This window comes from Lacerta agilis, chromosome 13, assembly GCF_009819535.1.
Source record: "Lacerta agilis isolate rLacAgi1 chromosome 13, rLacAgi1.pri, whole genome shotgun sequence".
In the NCBI taxonomy this organism is placed as follows: domain Eukaryota; kingdom Metazoa; phylum Chordata; class Lepidosauria; order Squamata; family Lacertidae; genus Lacerta; species Lacerta agilis.
In genome coordinates, this window is record NC_046324.1 from 4,509,073 (window position 1) to 4,525,038 (window position 15,966).

Consider the following 15,966-nt stretch of genomic DNA (forward strand, 5'->3'; position numbering starts at 1 on the left):
TGCCAATCCGCTCAACCTCAGCCACAGATGCTTCCTCAATTTGACACAGATTTTTCTTGACTGTGGGTGACTGATAGCTATTGAGAGGAGGGACTTGAATTCTCATCCTGTGGAATGTCAGCTGTTTCAAAACCCTAGTTTGAAAGTCTGGCACAAACCATAGCTTTGCTGGCTTGGGTGAAATGGCAGATTAGGTTTCTATGGAAGTGGAAGTAGCTCATAAAAGCAGCGCACACAAATGGGATGGTGGAAGAGCATATGAGCACAGGAGACAGCCAGAAAAACCAAATCAGCTTGTGTGGAATCACATTGACTCACATCCATCCCAGTCCCCTTCCCACCATAGCTGTCAAGTTTTGGATTTGAAAATAAGGGATCAGCAGTCTCACCTATCCCGGGGACAGTCACATGTCGGTGGTGGGTGGAGCCAGAAGCAAAAAGTGGGCGGAGCAGCAATGTAAACTCCAAGCGGGCTCGGGCTCGGAACGGAGCAAAGAGGAGGGCAGCCAGCAAAGAGGAGGGCAGCCATGTGCTCCACACAATGGAGCCCCATCGTCTTCTTGTCTGATCCCATCAAAACAGGACAGGAAGCAGCAGCTGCTCAAAGGCAGCCAGGCTCTGCCCACCAGCTAACCCTATTGGCCGGCTGAGGGGCTCAATGGCAACGGATAGGGGCTGATGCAGGGGGAGGAATACACCCCCCTGTAAGCACAGGAAATGGCTCCCACTTGCTTTGAGGGCTGAGGCTTTTCTCTCCAAGTAGGCCAGCAGGGGAGGAGCTGCTTCCATTAAAAACGGGAAATTTAAGGGAAATAAAAAATAAGGGAGAGCAGTGGGAAACTGCTTGAAATAAGGGAGAATCCCGGGGAAAACGGGATACTTGACAGCACTGCTTCCCACTCTCCACTTTTTTATTGTCAAGAGCAGGGATAGTGTCATTTTTCGCTTATGCTGTTCTGCAAGGGGGGGGGGTGAGGCCAAATGCAGCCCATCATGCTTATCAGGCCCTCAGGATTCCCTTCAGAATCACACCCTCACTGGTCCTGCTCCACAGCCTCCTAACTGTCCTTGCATGGCTGCAAATGCGTCATTGAACCGTGACAATGTCTCCTGAAGGGGACATCTGAAGGCAGCCCTGTATAGGGAAGCTTCTTAAGGTTTAATGTTTTACTATGTCTTTATATATTCTGGAAGCCACCAAGAGTGGCTGGGGCAACCCAGTCAGATGGGCGGGGTACAAATAAATTATTATCACCCTGCATGCCCGGAGTGTAAGTGTTTGAACTTTTGCATGGCTGGAATGTAGCCTACTGTGCAAAGGTGAGGAGTCACGCAACTGATGCTCCACCCACTTTTACATTTGGCCCCGCCCACCATTGGCCTGCTGTCCCTGTAAGGGCCCGTGCGGGAGTGCAGCCCTTGGGCTGAAAAGTGTTCCCCACCCCACTGCTGTAAAGCTTTGTGTTTGTTGGCAACCATTTGAGTGGATTCTTCATCCAAGCAAAGGACCCACAAAGTCAAGCTGTGATTGTACATTTCACAGTAACTTTCTCTTGCTGCTTTCACATTCCCGGATCCCCAGCAGGGAGACTGTGTTCTAAGGAGGCCTCGTGCCTTATCTTCCCTCAGTCTGTTCCTCCCTTCAGCAATGTGTCACACGTATCTCCACTTTTGCTTTGGCAAGTCAATATTTACCCAACAATCTCACTTGTGCATGTATTACACATCGTTGGTCAAAGTTTCATTCGCTCCCCTTCAACAACATTGAAGATTGCATCAGTTACTGTGTGGGAGCAGGAGAAGAAGGAACCTGGTGTCTTCCAAATGTGGATGGACTACAGTTCTCATCATCTCCAAGCACTGCCCAGGCTGGCTGATGGGAACCGGAATCCAACAACTTCCAGAGATTCACATGTTTTCCAAGTCAGCTCTGCACCATCCAAGATCCAGCAAATCCAGCAATCAGAAGCACTGAATTAGAATATGATTTCCACACACAAAGGTTTTGCTTTACTGCAGATGTACCGCAGTTGGGATGATATCCCCATCTACCCATGGTGTGGTTTATTAGGCTGAAAACAGGTGAATGCCTAGTTGAGAGCTATGAAGACCATGTACTGCAGAGAACAACTTATTACTTAATATGGAACTTCTGGTTGAACAGCCATGAGAAAAACGCAGATAATAATGCACAAAACATAATTACTTTACAACAAGATTAATGCATCACGCAACTTGGAAAATATGTAGAGTAAAACAACAACAGCTCCTTCTCTTATTACATATTATTAATCACTTCTAACTGATAACAGCACTATGCAGCAATTTATCTATGTATTACATATTTGCATACACAATGTATGTATCATCTACCAGGCCCCGATCCACACAGGTGCTTCCCTTTGTCTCAAACAGCCCCACAGGCAGCTAGCTTTGGCTGTGGCTCTGAAGCTCCTGCCTCACTCACTGTCCACCTCTGCTCCCATGGCCTGTGTGAGCCCAGAGTCTATCCCATGCAAGGCACACAGTCCATTAACTCTCTACTGACACTAAGTAGGTTTCAGGGCGGTCAGTATCTGGAAGGGAACTCCCATGTTTTATTATGTTTTTATATTCCGCTGGAAGCTAACCAGAGTGGCTGGGGGAACCCAGACAGATGAGTTGTTGTTGAAGAAGAAAGATGGGCTACAAATTAATTATACAAGTAAATTAATCTCTCTCTGTGTGTGTGAGAGAGGGGGGGTGTCCCATTACAATTTACCACTCAGGCGCCAGTATGTCTGAACTGCCCATGGAGCAAGTTTTGTCCTGTAACAAGATTTCTGCTTTTCAGAGTTAAGGGAACATCAATTTGTCAAACATATGACACAATGCTTATGACAGCAACTGGCACACCCTCCCTTTTACCGCAAACAACTCGTCAGCAGAAGCTCTACCCCCCAAAAGTATTACAGAACCTCTGGGTGTCTGCCACTGGCATGGCTGCCAAATAAGGACTTCTAGGTAGACGTGACTTGATGACAGGGCTGGAGGATGATTTTAGATTGTCCTGTCCAGAGCTGACAAATCATGTCAAGCTCCCAGGTACAGGCACCAGTCATTTCAATGCTGTTGCTGCCGCTATTCACAACCCTCCTGACTTTTCGTTCCAGACACTGTAAAAATCAGCTATCAACTATTCACAGAAGCTGTCAATATTTCCAAAATACAACTGCAATGGCAAAAGCATTTATTCCATAAACATTGGGCCTCAAGAGGCCATGCCGCTGGAATAATTTTTTTTTTACCGGCTGAGTGGCAAAAGATAGGACATCAGAAAAGCCCTGAATCGGCTGGATCAGGGCCAAGAGGATCCATCTAACCCTGCAGGACTCAAGTCCAAAACATTTGAAGGGCACCAGGTTGACAAAGGCTGCTGCTAAAATGGAATGAGACTCAAATATTTATTGTTGTTTCTTGCTTTAGACATTTTTAGAAAACATGTTGTAAAAAATCATATTATTGGAAAGAAATTAAATGTGGCTCATGCACCTTCCAAATCAAATTAAGGCAAACATCTCTCCCGGCTGGCCCTCTGCTTTGGCGGGGAGTGCATATACTTTTATTTAATTGAGTTTATTGTGCTTAAATGAGCAGATTCTACAACAGTTTAATTGACAACCACCACCTTGGGTGCTTTTAGCAGAAAACTCAGCAGCAAAAAAAGCAAACAAATAAGCCATTGCATTTTTGATAGGCTGGTTCACGTCGCTGAATCAGATGCTGACAGACACCTCAGCAAGTTGAATGAGCACTTCCTGCCACAGCTTCACCAGGGATGTCCTGTGTGAAATACACAGCTGATAGGATGAAGCTTAGAGGGACCAGGATCTGATCTAGGGCTGGCCTGGAACATGAAGCTGCCACAGGCAGAGAAGCATCAAAACAACTCCTGCCCTCTGCCCAAGATCTCAGGGCTCACTTGCCCAGAGCAGTAGTAATACATAATACATAATCGATGACAGAGGAGCTGCTTCTGTGAGCTGGCATCTTGGCCATCCGTCAGCCCCATTGAAAGCAAGTGGCCACAGGGTCACATCCACATCTGTTCTCTTGCTTGTGCAAAGACCACAGGTTTTCAACCTTTTGGAGTCCATGGCTCCCTTGACCAACTACATTTTTTCTGCGGCACTCCTGTGGGGCTCAGGAGCCCAGTTATGTCACCCATTTTTGAACACCCTCCCTTGTGGAGTGTTTCCTCAGCTATCTCTCCCATCCCCTCTCCTTGGGAGTTCTCCCAGCAGCCCCTGGTCTCTGAGCTGCCCCCCCCCCAAAAAAAGAGAGGTGCCTTCTCACAATGCCCCATAGGGGCCTGGCAAAGGATGCCCTCAACCTTAGTGGCCCAATGGTGACTGGCCCAAGGCGGATGTGAAGCCAGCACCTTGGGAGGCAGCAGTGACAGCAGCAGGCACTGCTGGGTCCGTATGGCGGAAGGGCTCCCCTTTGGCACCAGGCACTCGGCTCCCAGGCAGGCCTTGCACACAGCAAGCACAATAAAGGCCAGAGCTGTACCCGCTTGCCTGCCTGGCCTCCCACTTGTCTGTCCATTCCCAACAGCAAGGGCTGGTGGACTGACTTGCTAGCTCGCCTCCCTCCCTCACCCGCTCGCTTGCTTACTCCAAGCCCACCTCAGCTCCTGGCAATCAGCACCCCCTGGTATCATTCGCCCAGGGATCTTGTACCCAGGGCTGCTGCAACAAACAACCACACAAGCCTTTGCGAGGCAGAGACGCGAGAGGCATCAGAGGAGAGAAGGAAGGAAAGAGGGACAGAGGCCAGTGTTGACTGTGGCACCCCTGACCATCATTCAAGGCACCCCAGGGTTCAACGGCACACTGGTTGAAAACCACTAGCATAGAGCTATAAACATCCACACTCACCAGAGCTGTGTCAATTTTTAAGGGGAAAATAACTGAAGGCCACATCAGCCCCCCACCAGTACCCCAAAGTGGGGTTTCAGCATCTCTGATGCAAGCTTACTAGGGAGGAGCCATGTCACTTCTATACAGTAGCCAACACATAACTGGCCTTAAGTAAATCTTTAATAAGCAGCGTGGAAAAAGAAAGCTGCAGCCTCTCCCTTCCTGCAAATGGAGGCAGATCAGTGGGGTAGCAGTTTAGTTCTGCCTGTTGAACAACAAGATGCAGCGGGTTTTTATAATCCCTGACAACTGTTTTATCAAAAACCTGTTTTGTTCCGTGCAAGTGATGCATATTCTGAAGGTATCTTGACATAAGTCTCCTTAACCACCAGGCACACCTGTCAGCACCCTGAATAGTTTCAAATGCAGAGAGAAGAGGCACTGCGACCTGACAACAACGTAAAACAATCTTGTTTACAGAACTGAAAGTATGAATGAAGCAAGCGACTGCTTGCCTCGGTCACGCCCTGTACCCTCACAGCACGTCTCAAGGTGGGCCTTTGTGACTGGGTCCCTGTGTATCAGGGGAGGAAACATGGGGCTACTTCACACAGGCATTCCCTATCGCTTGGTGCCAAAGTTATCACAGGTTGTGAATGAGAGACGGGAAACCAAAGAGCCAGAATTCCAAACCCCTCAAATAATAATAATAATAATAATAATAATAATAATAATAATAATAATAATAATTTATTATTTATACCCCGCCCATCTGGCTGGGTATTCAGTGGAGTGCATTCCCACAGGTGAGATATCAAGCGATACCTCTTGCCCCTCAGAGCATCCCACAGAGTTTGCTTGTTGGGACCCAAACATTTTAAAATTATGTCTAATTTACTTTACGTTTATGCATTCAGATTCTGCCATGCTCAAGTCTACTTCAGAAGATAAAACCACCACAAACCTTGACGAAATATGTCTGGCTGTGGCTTCAGAGAAAATCTAGGCAGGCTAAAATCAGTGCATTCATCCTGACTTTTTAAAACAGGTAAGCAGGAGTGAACGGGAGCTTCCACACACCTGGCCCCATACAAATAGCAGGCAGTGGGTCCCTGATGCAGAATAGGACTGCAGCAGGGGGCAAAGGGTTAAAGCCCCCTCCCCTTCACACCATGGTCCCAACCCAGTTCATTCTCTCTCTCTCTCTCTCTCTCTCTCTCTCACACACACACACACACACTCCATGTGACTAAAGTAACGTATTCTTTGGCCCTCATGCATAAACCAACTGGTGTTTAACCAGAAATTGAAATGGAGTATAAACGGTACACCTCTATGCAATGTATTTTACTGAGACTGCCACAAACTTGGTCTAATGTTAGAACAGCACAGTTTGCATCTGTTTGTGAACATTCCGTGACATCTCAGCAGTGCAGCCAATGGCTAAGGGAGCTCGCATGTGACATTTGCACAGAGGAGTAGGAAAAGTTCAGGCTAATGTTAAGATATAAATTAGAAAGCCATGTGAAGGGGTTGAGGGAAGTCATGGCTTGTTAGCGAAAGATGAATGTAAGAAATTTTTGTTTGAATGTGGTATCAATTGTAGTTTAATATAAAAAAAAAATTATATCAAAAAAAAGGAAAAGTTCAGGCTTACCTTCCTAGCTCTTCGCCAATTTCATAAATGTCCTCTACTTTCTGTTGTTTAAACACAGACATGCCTGGACTCCTCATTGATGTACGCTGGTTAATTTAGCTGGGAAATGAAATAGAAACAGTCAGAGATCAGTTCTGTATACGTACTGTGGTCAAAGACTGCTAACCACAATTTCTAAGAAAAGAAAGATTATGCACCACATTGCCCTCAGTGCCCCCCCCCCAAAAAAATTTCCAGACAAAAAGATGTTGCAACATATAAGTGGAATCAAAGCACAGTATTGTACACCAGTTAATTAAAATGCCTTTTACATACATGCAAACACACACACACACACACACACACAGTCTTCTAGATCTTGTGTACTGTAGCTCAATTAGACAGAGTTCATGATCTATCAGCTGTTCATTCTTAGGTTGTTTCATTTCAATAGTTAAGGATATCAGGGTTCAGAGGAATGGCTGGGCTGGGCCTTCCTTGCAGTTTGTGAGTGTACAATTGAGTGGTTTATATGATTGCATGCCATACCAATCTCTGAGCAGGCCAAGATTCCAGGGGTTCCAGGCACTTACCCAGGGTTCCTGTTGTTTTCTTTTGGAAGGAGGCACAACAGAGACTGTAGTGTCTTTATGATATAGGGTTTTGTTTACACATATACACAACCTGAGCCTAAGAATGGAGGGGTTCACAGCACCAACCCTCCCCCCAAAAGTCCTGTTTCTCACACAGCCCCAGCTTTGGATTCCAGCAGTAATCTGGCTCTCCAGCATGCCTGGCTCTCTGTCTGACTTTTCCAGCCTGAAGCTTTTGGATCCAGCTTCCAGCTCACATAACTGAACTCTGAACTCTGACCTTTTGTCTTTCTAACTGACCAGAGAGGGAAGCCCACCCATTTGTCCTCTGGCACAGAGCCACTCCCTTTGTTCCCTTAAGGACTCATATTTAGCAGACCATTACCGGGCAGGGCTGGCTATTCCAGCAACTGAATCCCATGCTGGATTCAACCTAACCCCTCTTCCCCACCCAGCTCATAACAGCATCATTCTTATGAAATAAATAAATAAATAAATAAATTGCAGCCACAGTTCCTTTTGCAGAAATACTCTTCAGGACCACGTCATGTTTAGATAGATAGATAGATTAGCGGGAAAGTGGCTCCACTTTTGCAAGGCATTGTTCTGCAACAGATGCTGCTGCCACCAACACACCTTTGGGCTTGGTGTCCTCATTAGGGAAAGGTGTGGATCTTTTAAAAGGTGGGGGCAGGGCAGAGAACACCCCTTACAGAATGTACCACATCATCCTGGAAGGGAATATATGTTTTTTTAAAAAACAAGAGAGTGGTTTATAAGCCTCCTGGGAAGTTGGCTGATTGCTCTGTTGACTCACTTCTCTAGGGCTTTTTGGAGGAGAATGAAAGGATTCCCGTTTGTCATATTTGCATAAACCTCACATATAACAATGCTTAGCATTTATATAAAGTGTCTTGGTTTTTTGAGTCAGATTATTCCACTTCTGTGCCAATTTTGGGTTGCAAGAATACACAAAGGCGGGAGTTGTTTGTGATGGGCTGCCACACCACCGTCACTACAAAGCTGGTCTTCTGGTGGCTGGGGCAAGGCTTTTCACTAGGTGGGAAGTTTTCGCATGTCTGGATTAAAATTTTGATATGCATTTTCATATTGTGACCCACCACAAGTTCCAGGAATTGAAGAAGCCTAGATAAAAATAAACTAAGGGTTGTATCCAGCATTAGTCATAAATGAAACTGAAATTATTAATCAACATGGTTAAGTTAGGTCCATTAATTTTAACCAATTCAACCTGAGTAGAACATAGCTGGGTTCACTTTGCTGTGCACCTTTTGGATCACTGCATTTTACAATGCAACCATCATGAGAACTAGGAACTTAACTATGCGGCAAGAATTTTGATAGCACAAAGGTGGAAACAGGAAGAAACACCGACAAAGGAAGAATGGATAGTGAAATTAATGGAGTATGCAGAACTGGACAAAATGACGGGAAGAATCCGAGAACAGCGGGACCAGAAATTCATCAAAGACTGGACTAAATTTACGAATTATTTGAAAGACAATGATACTCAATTGAATACGTTTATAGGACTTCAAGAAGCTGTGTAGACAAATGAAGAAATATTATTGTAATTATGAATTTTATAGTGATTATTATGTATATGATAGTTTAAGCAATGATAGATTAAAGAAGTATAGAGTAAAAGATAGAAATTTGAAAACCATGTGGAAGGTCTGAGGGAAGTCACGGCTATGAAAGCCAGAAAGGAGGAAAATATGGATGATTATGTGTGAATTAATCTTTCTTTTGTAGTATTTGTGTATTAAAACAATAAAAATTATTACTGGGGGGGGGGGGAGAACTAGGAACTTAACAAAAACAAGGGTCTCGTTTTTACGAGAAAAGCACAAGTAGCCAGGGAATATGGAGCACACAAAACACAAAGTATTAGGTTCCCAATCCATAAGTGGCCATTTGCCCGACTTCAGAGAGGACAGCCCTCTATTTGAAAGGCTGTCAATGAACAGTTCTCTGTTTGAAAGTGTTCCAGTCCAAGTTAAAGAACTCTACATAAGGAAGGCAGGGGGAGCCTTGAAGTGCCCCCCCTTGGACAGCAGACTAAGCAGGTACCTAATGCCTTCTCCACGAGGGCGAGATGGATTGTATGTCTATTTTAAATTCTAGCAATCATTTCTAAATTTCCGTCTACACATATAAATTAACACATGCAAATTTACGCAGCGGTGTAGTTCCACATTTTTGGCAACACGTAAATGTATTCTGCAGTATTGTTCAAAACTGATGAGGCTCAGTTCCAGGAAGAGAGCGCCATCAGCTCAGGCACTGTTCACTTCCTTTCCCAAGGACTTTATAATCTAATATCTAACCCTTGCTATAGCTATGCTTCCCTTGGCTATAAAAAAAGCAACTGCGAAAATTCTTTATGGCTCTCTCTCTCTCTCTCCACACAATCCTCCCCAACAGAATATTGAAGAGGATCTGCTCTCATTCACCTGACACCCCCAAAACAGTTCAGATTGGACAAAGTAAGTTTCCAAGGCTGCAAACCCTATGCCAAGTTAACCTGGGAGTGAGCCCAATTGAATTCAATGGAACGTACTTCTGAATAGATTCATTGCATAGGATTGCATTCTAAGAAAGTGCAATGATGGTTTGTTTTTGACTCCTTTGGAATCAAATTTCTCATGGGAGACATGAACTTGCTTAAAGGGAATTATTTACAATAGGAATAGGAAATTATGACCCTTATATCTATATCTCAAAAAATATCAGACACAGAAATTGAAAAGAGCAATATATATTAATGGACTGACAATACAAAATCTTCCAGTCACAGAGGGTTATTTTATACCAGATATCTTCAACCTTTTCAGACTCAGGACCCACGTTTAACCCAAACATGCATTTAGGGACCCATTTCTCAATCTTTGGGACATGGGTGGCGCTGTGGGTTAAACCACAGAGCCTAGGGCTTGCCGATCAGAAGGTCGACGGTTCGAATCCCTGCGACGGGATGAGCTCCCGTTGTTCGGTCCCTGCTCCTGCCAACCTAGCAGTTCAAAAGCACATCAAAGTGCAAGTAGATAAATAGGTACCGCTCCGGCGGGAAGGTAAACGGCATTTCCGTGTGCTGCTCTGGTTCGCCAGAAGCGGCTTAGTCATGTTGGCCACATGATCCGGAAGTTGTACACCAGCTCCCTCATCCAGTAAAGCGAGATGAGCGCCGCAACCCCAGAGTCGTTCACAACTGGACCTAACAGTCAGGGGTCCCTTTAACTTTTAAACTCTCATCAACCCTAGTCAGTGTGGGAGTCTATGGGAGTTTTATTCCCAAACATTTTATTCCCAAACATTGGGTACCTACTTTACAAAATGTTTTAAGGATTATGGTCTGAGATGCAAAAGGTCACAACTACCCATAAATGTAGACGTTAGCTTTGAAAGCACAATCCTACACATCTCTACGCAGAAGTAAGCTCCACTGAGTTCAGAGAGGATTATTTCCATGTACAGGACTGCAGCCGAAAATGTTTTTTTCAGAGGGGCAGCTGGGTGAGATTATGGCAGCTAGGACAACAAGGAGTCCTGTGGCACATGAAAAACTAACACACTGATTACAGCAGGAGCTTTTGTGGACCCCATTTTGTCAGACAAAGTGGGCTCGAGTCCAGGAAAGCTTGTGCCATGGTAGATTTGTGTTGTTTTAGCCTAAAACAAGTAACCACATAAGCTAAATGGGAGGGAATTGCATCTCCAACAAAGGCTTATTTAATTTCTAGAAGAAGAAGAAGAAGAGTTTGGATTTGATATCCCGCTTTTCACTACCCAAAGGAGTCTCAAAGCGGCTAACATTCTCCTTTCCCTTCCTCCCCCACAACAAACACTCTGTGAGGTGAGTGGGGCTGAGAGACTTCAGAGAAGTGTGACTAGCCCAAGGTCACCCAGCAGCTGCATGTGGAGGAGTGGAGACGCGAACCCGGTTCCCCAGATAACGAGTCTACCGCTCTTAACCACTACACCACACTGGCTCTAATACTTGTTAAGTCTCCTCTCTGCAAGAATACCCAGAGTTGCATACAGTAAAGCAATGAATATATCTGTTGGAAATAAAAATACATTTTGAAACAACAATAAACTATCAATTATTATAATTATTTAAATCTAAACTTTCCTCATTAGGTGTGGCCATCTCTTTCTCATTCTCTCTCTCTCTCTCTCTCTTATTAAAAATGTATTTTACTAAGATTTAGGTGTTTATTAAGATAAACACCAGGTATTTTAAAAAAGGTAAAGGTTAAGTCCAGTCGCAGACGACTCTGGGGTTGCGGCGCTCATCTCGCTTTACAGGCTGAGGAAGCCGGCGTACATCTTCCGGATCATGTGGCCAGCATGGAACACCAAAACCAGAGCAGCGCACGGAACACCAAAACCAGAGCAGCGCACGGAAACGCCGTTTACCTTCCCGCCAGAGCGGTACCTATTTGCACTTGCACTTTGATGTGCTTTCAAACTGCAAGGTGGGCAGGAGCTGGGACCGAGCAACAGGAGCTCGCCCCGTTGTGGGGATTTGAACCGCCGACCTTCTGATCGGCAAGCCCAAGAGGCTCAGTGGTTTAGACCACAGCGCCACCCGCGTCCCAGGTATACATACATTCAAAGAAGATTTAATCTAGAGAATCATCACACCTTCAGCAACGTAATTACTGCATCTACCAAAACATACATGGCTTTCTGGTGCCTTTCACCCAGCAATTTTAGGGCCTTTCACAGCTGTGTTGTGTTCATCAAACTGGAAGGCAAGCAGAAGACCCAGGGAGTAAAAATTAAGTTACTTTGCCCACTTGTGCCTAAAAATGTTTTGTTCAGTCATCATTCCTGCACCGCTTTTGCAAGTCTTGCAAAGCAGCACTGGGTTCGCAGGATGCCATGAGTGCGCCCATCAAAGCAGGGCGGCATTGCCCAGCCAAGCTCCCAAGGCAAGTGGCACAGAGCAGCCCCACTTAGCTCGAGTGGCCAGGGGTCGCTCTGATAGTGCAGCCCACCCCCACGGTGCAACGTGCCCCATGCATGCACCAGCAAGGAACGCTTTGCCACTGCCCCCCACAGCAGCCATTTTTTAAACTGGCGCCCACAGCACTCTCTGAAACACACTCACTGGTCCAAAAATTATGAATTATGGGGTGCTGGGAACCTCGTCCACAGCTGTGGGTGGCCAAGTTGGGTAGGAAGAGAAAACACCCATCATGGAGCTGATAGGATCTCCTAAGAAGGCTTGGGAAGGCTGCCCATCTGCGCGTTCTTCAGTAAACTCTTCAGCACTGTCACATAAATCCTTTAGTAATCATGCAAACATTGAGGAGATTAGTGCAAGTCAAGGCACAATGAAATTAATTAAGGCTTCACATACTATGAGGTCACTCCAAGTAAGCAAAGAGGTGCCAAGGCAAGTATTTGATTGCAAGTGAGGAACGCTATCTGCTGCATCACCATGTTAAACTTCTAGCCCCAGTTAAGTCCAGCAAAAGACATTGCTTCATGTAGGAAACACAAGGAAGCTGCTTTATACCATCAAGTCCAGCATGATCTGTTTTGAGGGTGCTTCCAAACTGAAGGGATCAGCCCTCATGCATACGTGTTTTCTGAAGCGTCTACACATTGTTGGCATCAAAATGCCATCCCATATCCCCATTCAACACCACTGCTTTTAATATGGATTAGGAGATTCCAGGGACTTTTTATACAAGCTGAGCCTAAGCAGCTGTTGAAAAGGAATGTCACTCCAAAAGCAACAATAACCCTTACAACACATTTGTTGAAAAATACAAGCTTCTCATTCTCTAGTCGGATTTGCACCAAAAAACTCTCTCCATCAGCAAGTCAGGTGTGTGAGAGACACGTTTCCACCAACCTTCGCTCAAATTCCCAATAGCCACCAACTTTCAGAGATTTTAAAGCAATCACCTTCCGTTATAAAAGCTTCAGTTGAGTCAGTCCAGTGCTTATCATTGGGCCTGACTTGCCTTGCTTCCAATAACTGCATGCCATATTTAATTTTTCAAGAAGAGCCTTTTTATTGATTCGTTTTAGTGTTTCCTTTTCAGAAGACAGATTTGCTCTAATTCACTGAAAGGCTGAAATAGTCTCTCACGTGTTGTTTTACTGTCGTTTTTAATCAGGGGTTGGAGAATGCCTAATATACCCCCTATTATGATACAGTATCCTGGCCAATCCTTAGAGACCCTTCTGAGTAACTTCCTTGAGGAGACCAATTAATTGATGACCAAGCAGCTGCCAAAATACCTGTATCTTCTCGTTTCCTGGACCTGTTTTGATCATTAATTTTTAGCTTGCTGTTTCTTCTTAAAAACTGGTTTCATTGAGGTTGTTATTTTGTATTTTATACTTTGTATTTTGCCTCATTGGCCAGCTGGCTGTAATCAACACAGGACCAATAATAAAAGTGAGCAAAAAAGCCTATCAAGGAAAAATTACATTTTGCATAACAAGAAGACTCTGCTGTGGCTAAGTTTCATCTTGAGATCTCTCACTGCACTGTTGTATTTATTTATAAAAACCATTTCAATACCACCCTATCGTAAAATATAAAGATGGTATAATATGTCAAAACATAAAACACAATTTTAAATATAAAGATACAGATAATCGCTAAGATGACTGGCCAGTCAAAAATAAAAATTAAACAGCTGCAAAAGTCCTGTCCACATAAGAAGGTCCTCAAGAGACGCTTGGAAAGCCAAAGGGAGGCTTGTGCCTGTGACAAGTCTCGGCTGGAGGACAGTTCCACACAGCATAGGGCTGGCAACACTAAGCACCCAACTTCTAGCTGAACCCAGGCAGACATCTGAGACATGGGAAATAACAAAGCGCCTCTGGATGATCTCAGATGATCAGGCTTGGATGTAAGGGCATCCTGGACCAAAGTTGTTCAGGGCTCTGTATATTAGCACAAGAGCCTTGAACCAAGCACTGCCTACCATCTGCCACTATCAGCAGTCTAGCCCCTGCATTCTACGTCAACTGGAGCTTCTGGATCAGGCCCAGGGGTGGTCCTACACAGACCACATTGCAGTCATCCAGTCTCAAGGTTACCACTGCATGAACTACATTGGCTAAGCCATCCTGGTCCAGATATGGCTATAGCTGGCATACTCGGAGACATGTATCAAGGTTGATTCCACTGAAGTTCACATAACACCACTTTATGGCAGAGTGTCCTTTATTGCCAAAGTATTTTCAAGAGGCCCTAGTTTTCAAGCATTCCGCTCCCAGGTTCCTGTATGCAGGCTACCTCTGTGCTTTTGCAGCCACACCTATTTCTAAAGAACATTTGCTGTGCTCAGCATCAATCTCACAACAAGGTACGCTTGGGCAGGGCCAAGTATGCTTGGGTCAGTTAACTTGGGTCAGGGCCATCAGCTGCTGCCACGCCTCAGAAAGTTAGCTTACACAAGTTCCCAGCCCTCAAGATTACATATCAAAACCTGGAAATTTGATTTGCCTGTCTATTATTTTTTTAAAGTTTATATCCCACTCTTTTCCTGCCAAACTATTAGTTCGAAAGCACATCAAAGTGCAAGTAGATAAATAGGTACCGCTCCAGTGGGAAGGTAAACAGCGTTTTCATGTGCTGCTCTGGTTCGCCAGAAGTGGCTTAGTCATGCTGGCCACGTGACCCGGAAGCTGTACGCTGGCTCCCTCGGCCAGTAAAGCAAGATGAGCACTGCAACCCCAGAGTCGTCTGCGAATGGACCTAATGGTCAGGGTTCCCTCTACCTTTACCTATCCCACTCTTTGACTAAAACAAAGAGCAGCTTACCAGCAGAAAACAAACATTACAACAGCATCCGCAGCATTAAAACTACAAATCTGAAACACTTATCGGTGGCAGTGCCAAAATTGTGGAATACCCTTGCTGAGGAGATTCATAATTAAAAATGGCAGCAAAACAAAATATTAAACTCCTGCATGAATCAAAATGTTTTCAATTTGTCTGAAAAGAAAGAGGAGCCAAGCAGATCTCCATGAGGAGCACGTTCCAAGTTCTTGGAACCACTACCAAGAAAGCTGGGCTCCCATGCTGAAACCTGCCTAGCTATGAATGATAGCACTAAAGAGAGGAAAGTTTGCAAGGCAGGCCTTGAAAGGCTGGGAAGCCTGTGCTTGTCCTGCCTCCATCTCTCTCCTGCTCCTTATCCATGTTTCCATGCTGCCTCTCCCATGTGTGTGCACACCCCTGCAGAGAAATCTTTCCAAAACTTTGATGGAAGAATATGTCGGGACAGGCCAGCTACCACCAAAAGCCCTTCCACTGTACACAGAGCTGTAGTGCAGGGGGATTGCAGGAGCAAGGATGCTCTGGTGAAAAACGAGGCTTTTGAGCATCAATTGTAGCAGATCGACATAAAGGAGACGAGAGAATCTAGTGGGGCTGCATTTTATATTCTCTAGGGGCAGAGGGCACTGTTATGGAGAACTCATACATTTCAAAACTTACCACAAATACATGCCACCCATAATGGAAAGAAAAAGAAAAAGGTAAACTCTGGGTCAAGCGAGGCTGGGTTGGACATGACGCTTACCCAAAGACATGTATCACATCAAAGACTGGGAATTCCTCAGACAGACAATTTACTTAATGCGCCGTGACAGGATTCTTGTGGCTTTGGTATGGAATGTGAGGTCGCTGAGGGGCAGCCTTTGTCAACATGATGCCCTGCAGATGTTTTGGACTTACGGCTTCCAATCACTTGGTTGAACAAAAACATCTGGAGGGCACCAGGTTAGGGACGTATTCTCCAAGGTTACTCTTCAGAGCCAAGGTCATGCAGGC

General features: G+C 45.1%; 1 protein-coding gene across 2 annotated transcripts in view; it reads right to left on the reverse strand.

The window, feature by feature from the left end:
- DAPK2 (death associated protein kinase 2) overlaps positions 1–15,966 on the reverse strand; it is a 59,729-nt gene that overhangs the window by 36,576 nt on the left and 7,187 nt on the right. For both annotated transcript variants that reach the window (XM_033167214.1, XM_033167213.1), the window contains exon 2: positions 6,559–6,657. In XM_033167214.1, coding sequence (XP_033023105.1) covers positions 6,559–6,635 — 77 coding nt within the window. In that variant the 5' untranslated portion in view covers positions 6,636–6,657. The remainder of the gene's footprint in view (positions 1–6,558; positions 6,658–15,966) is intronic.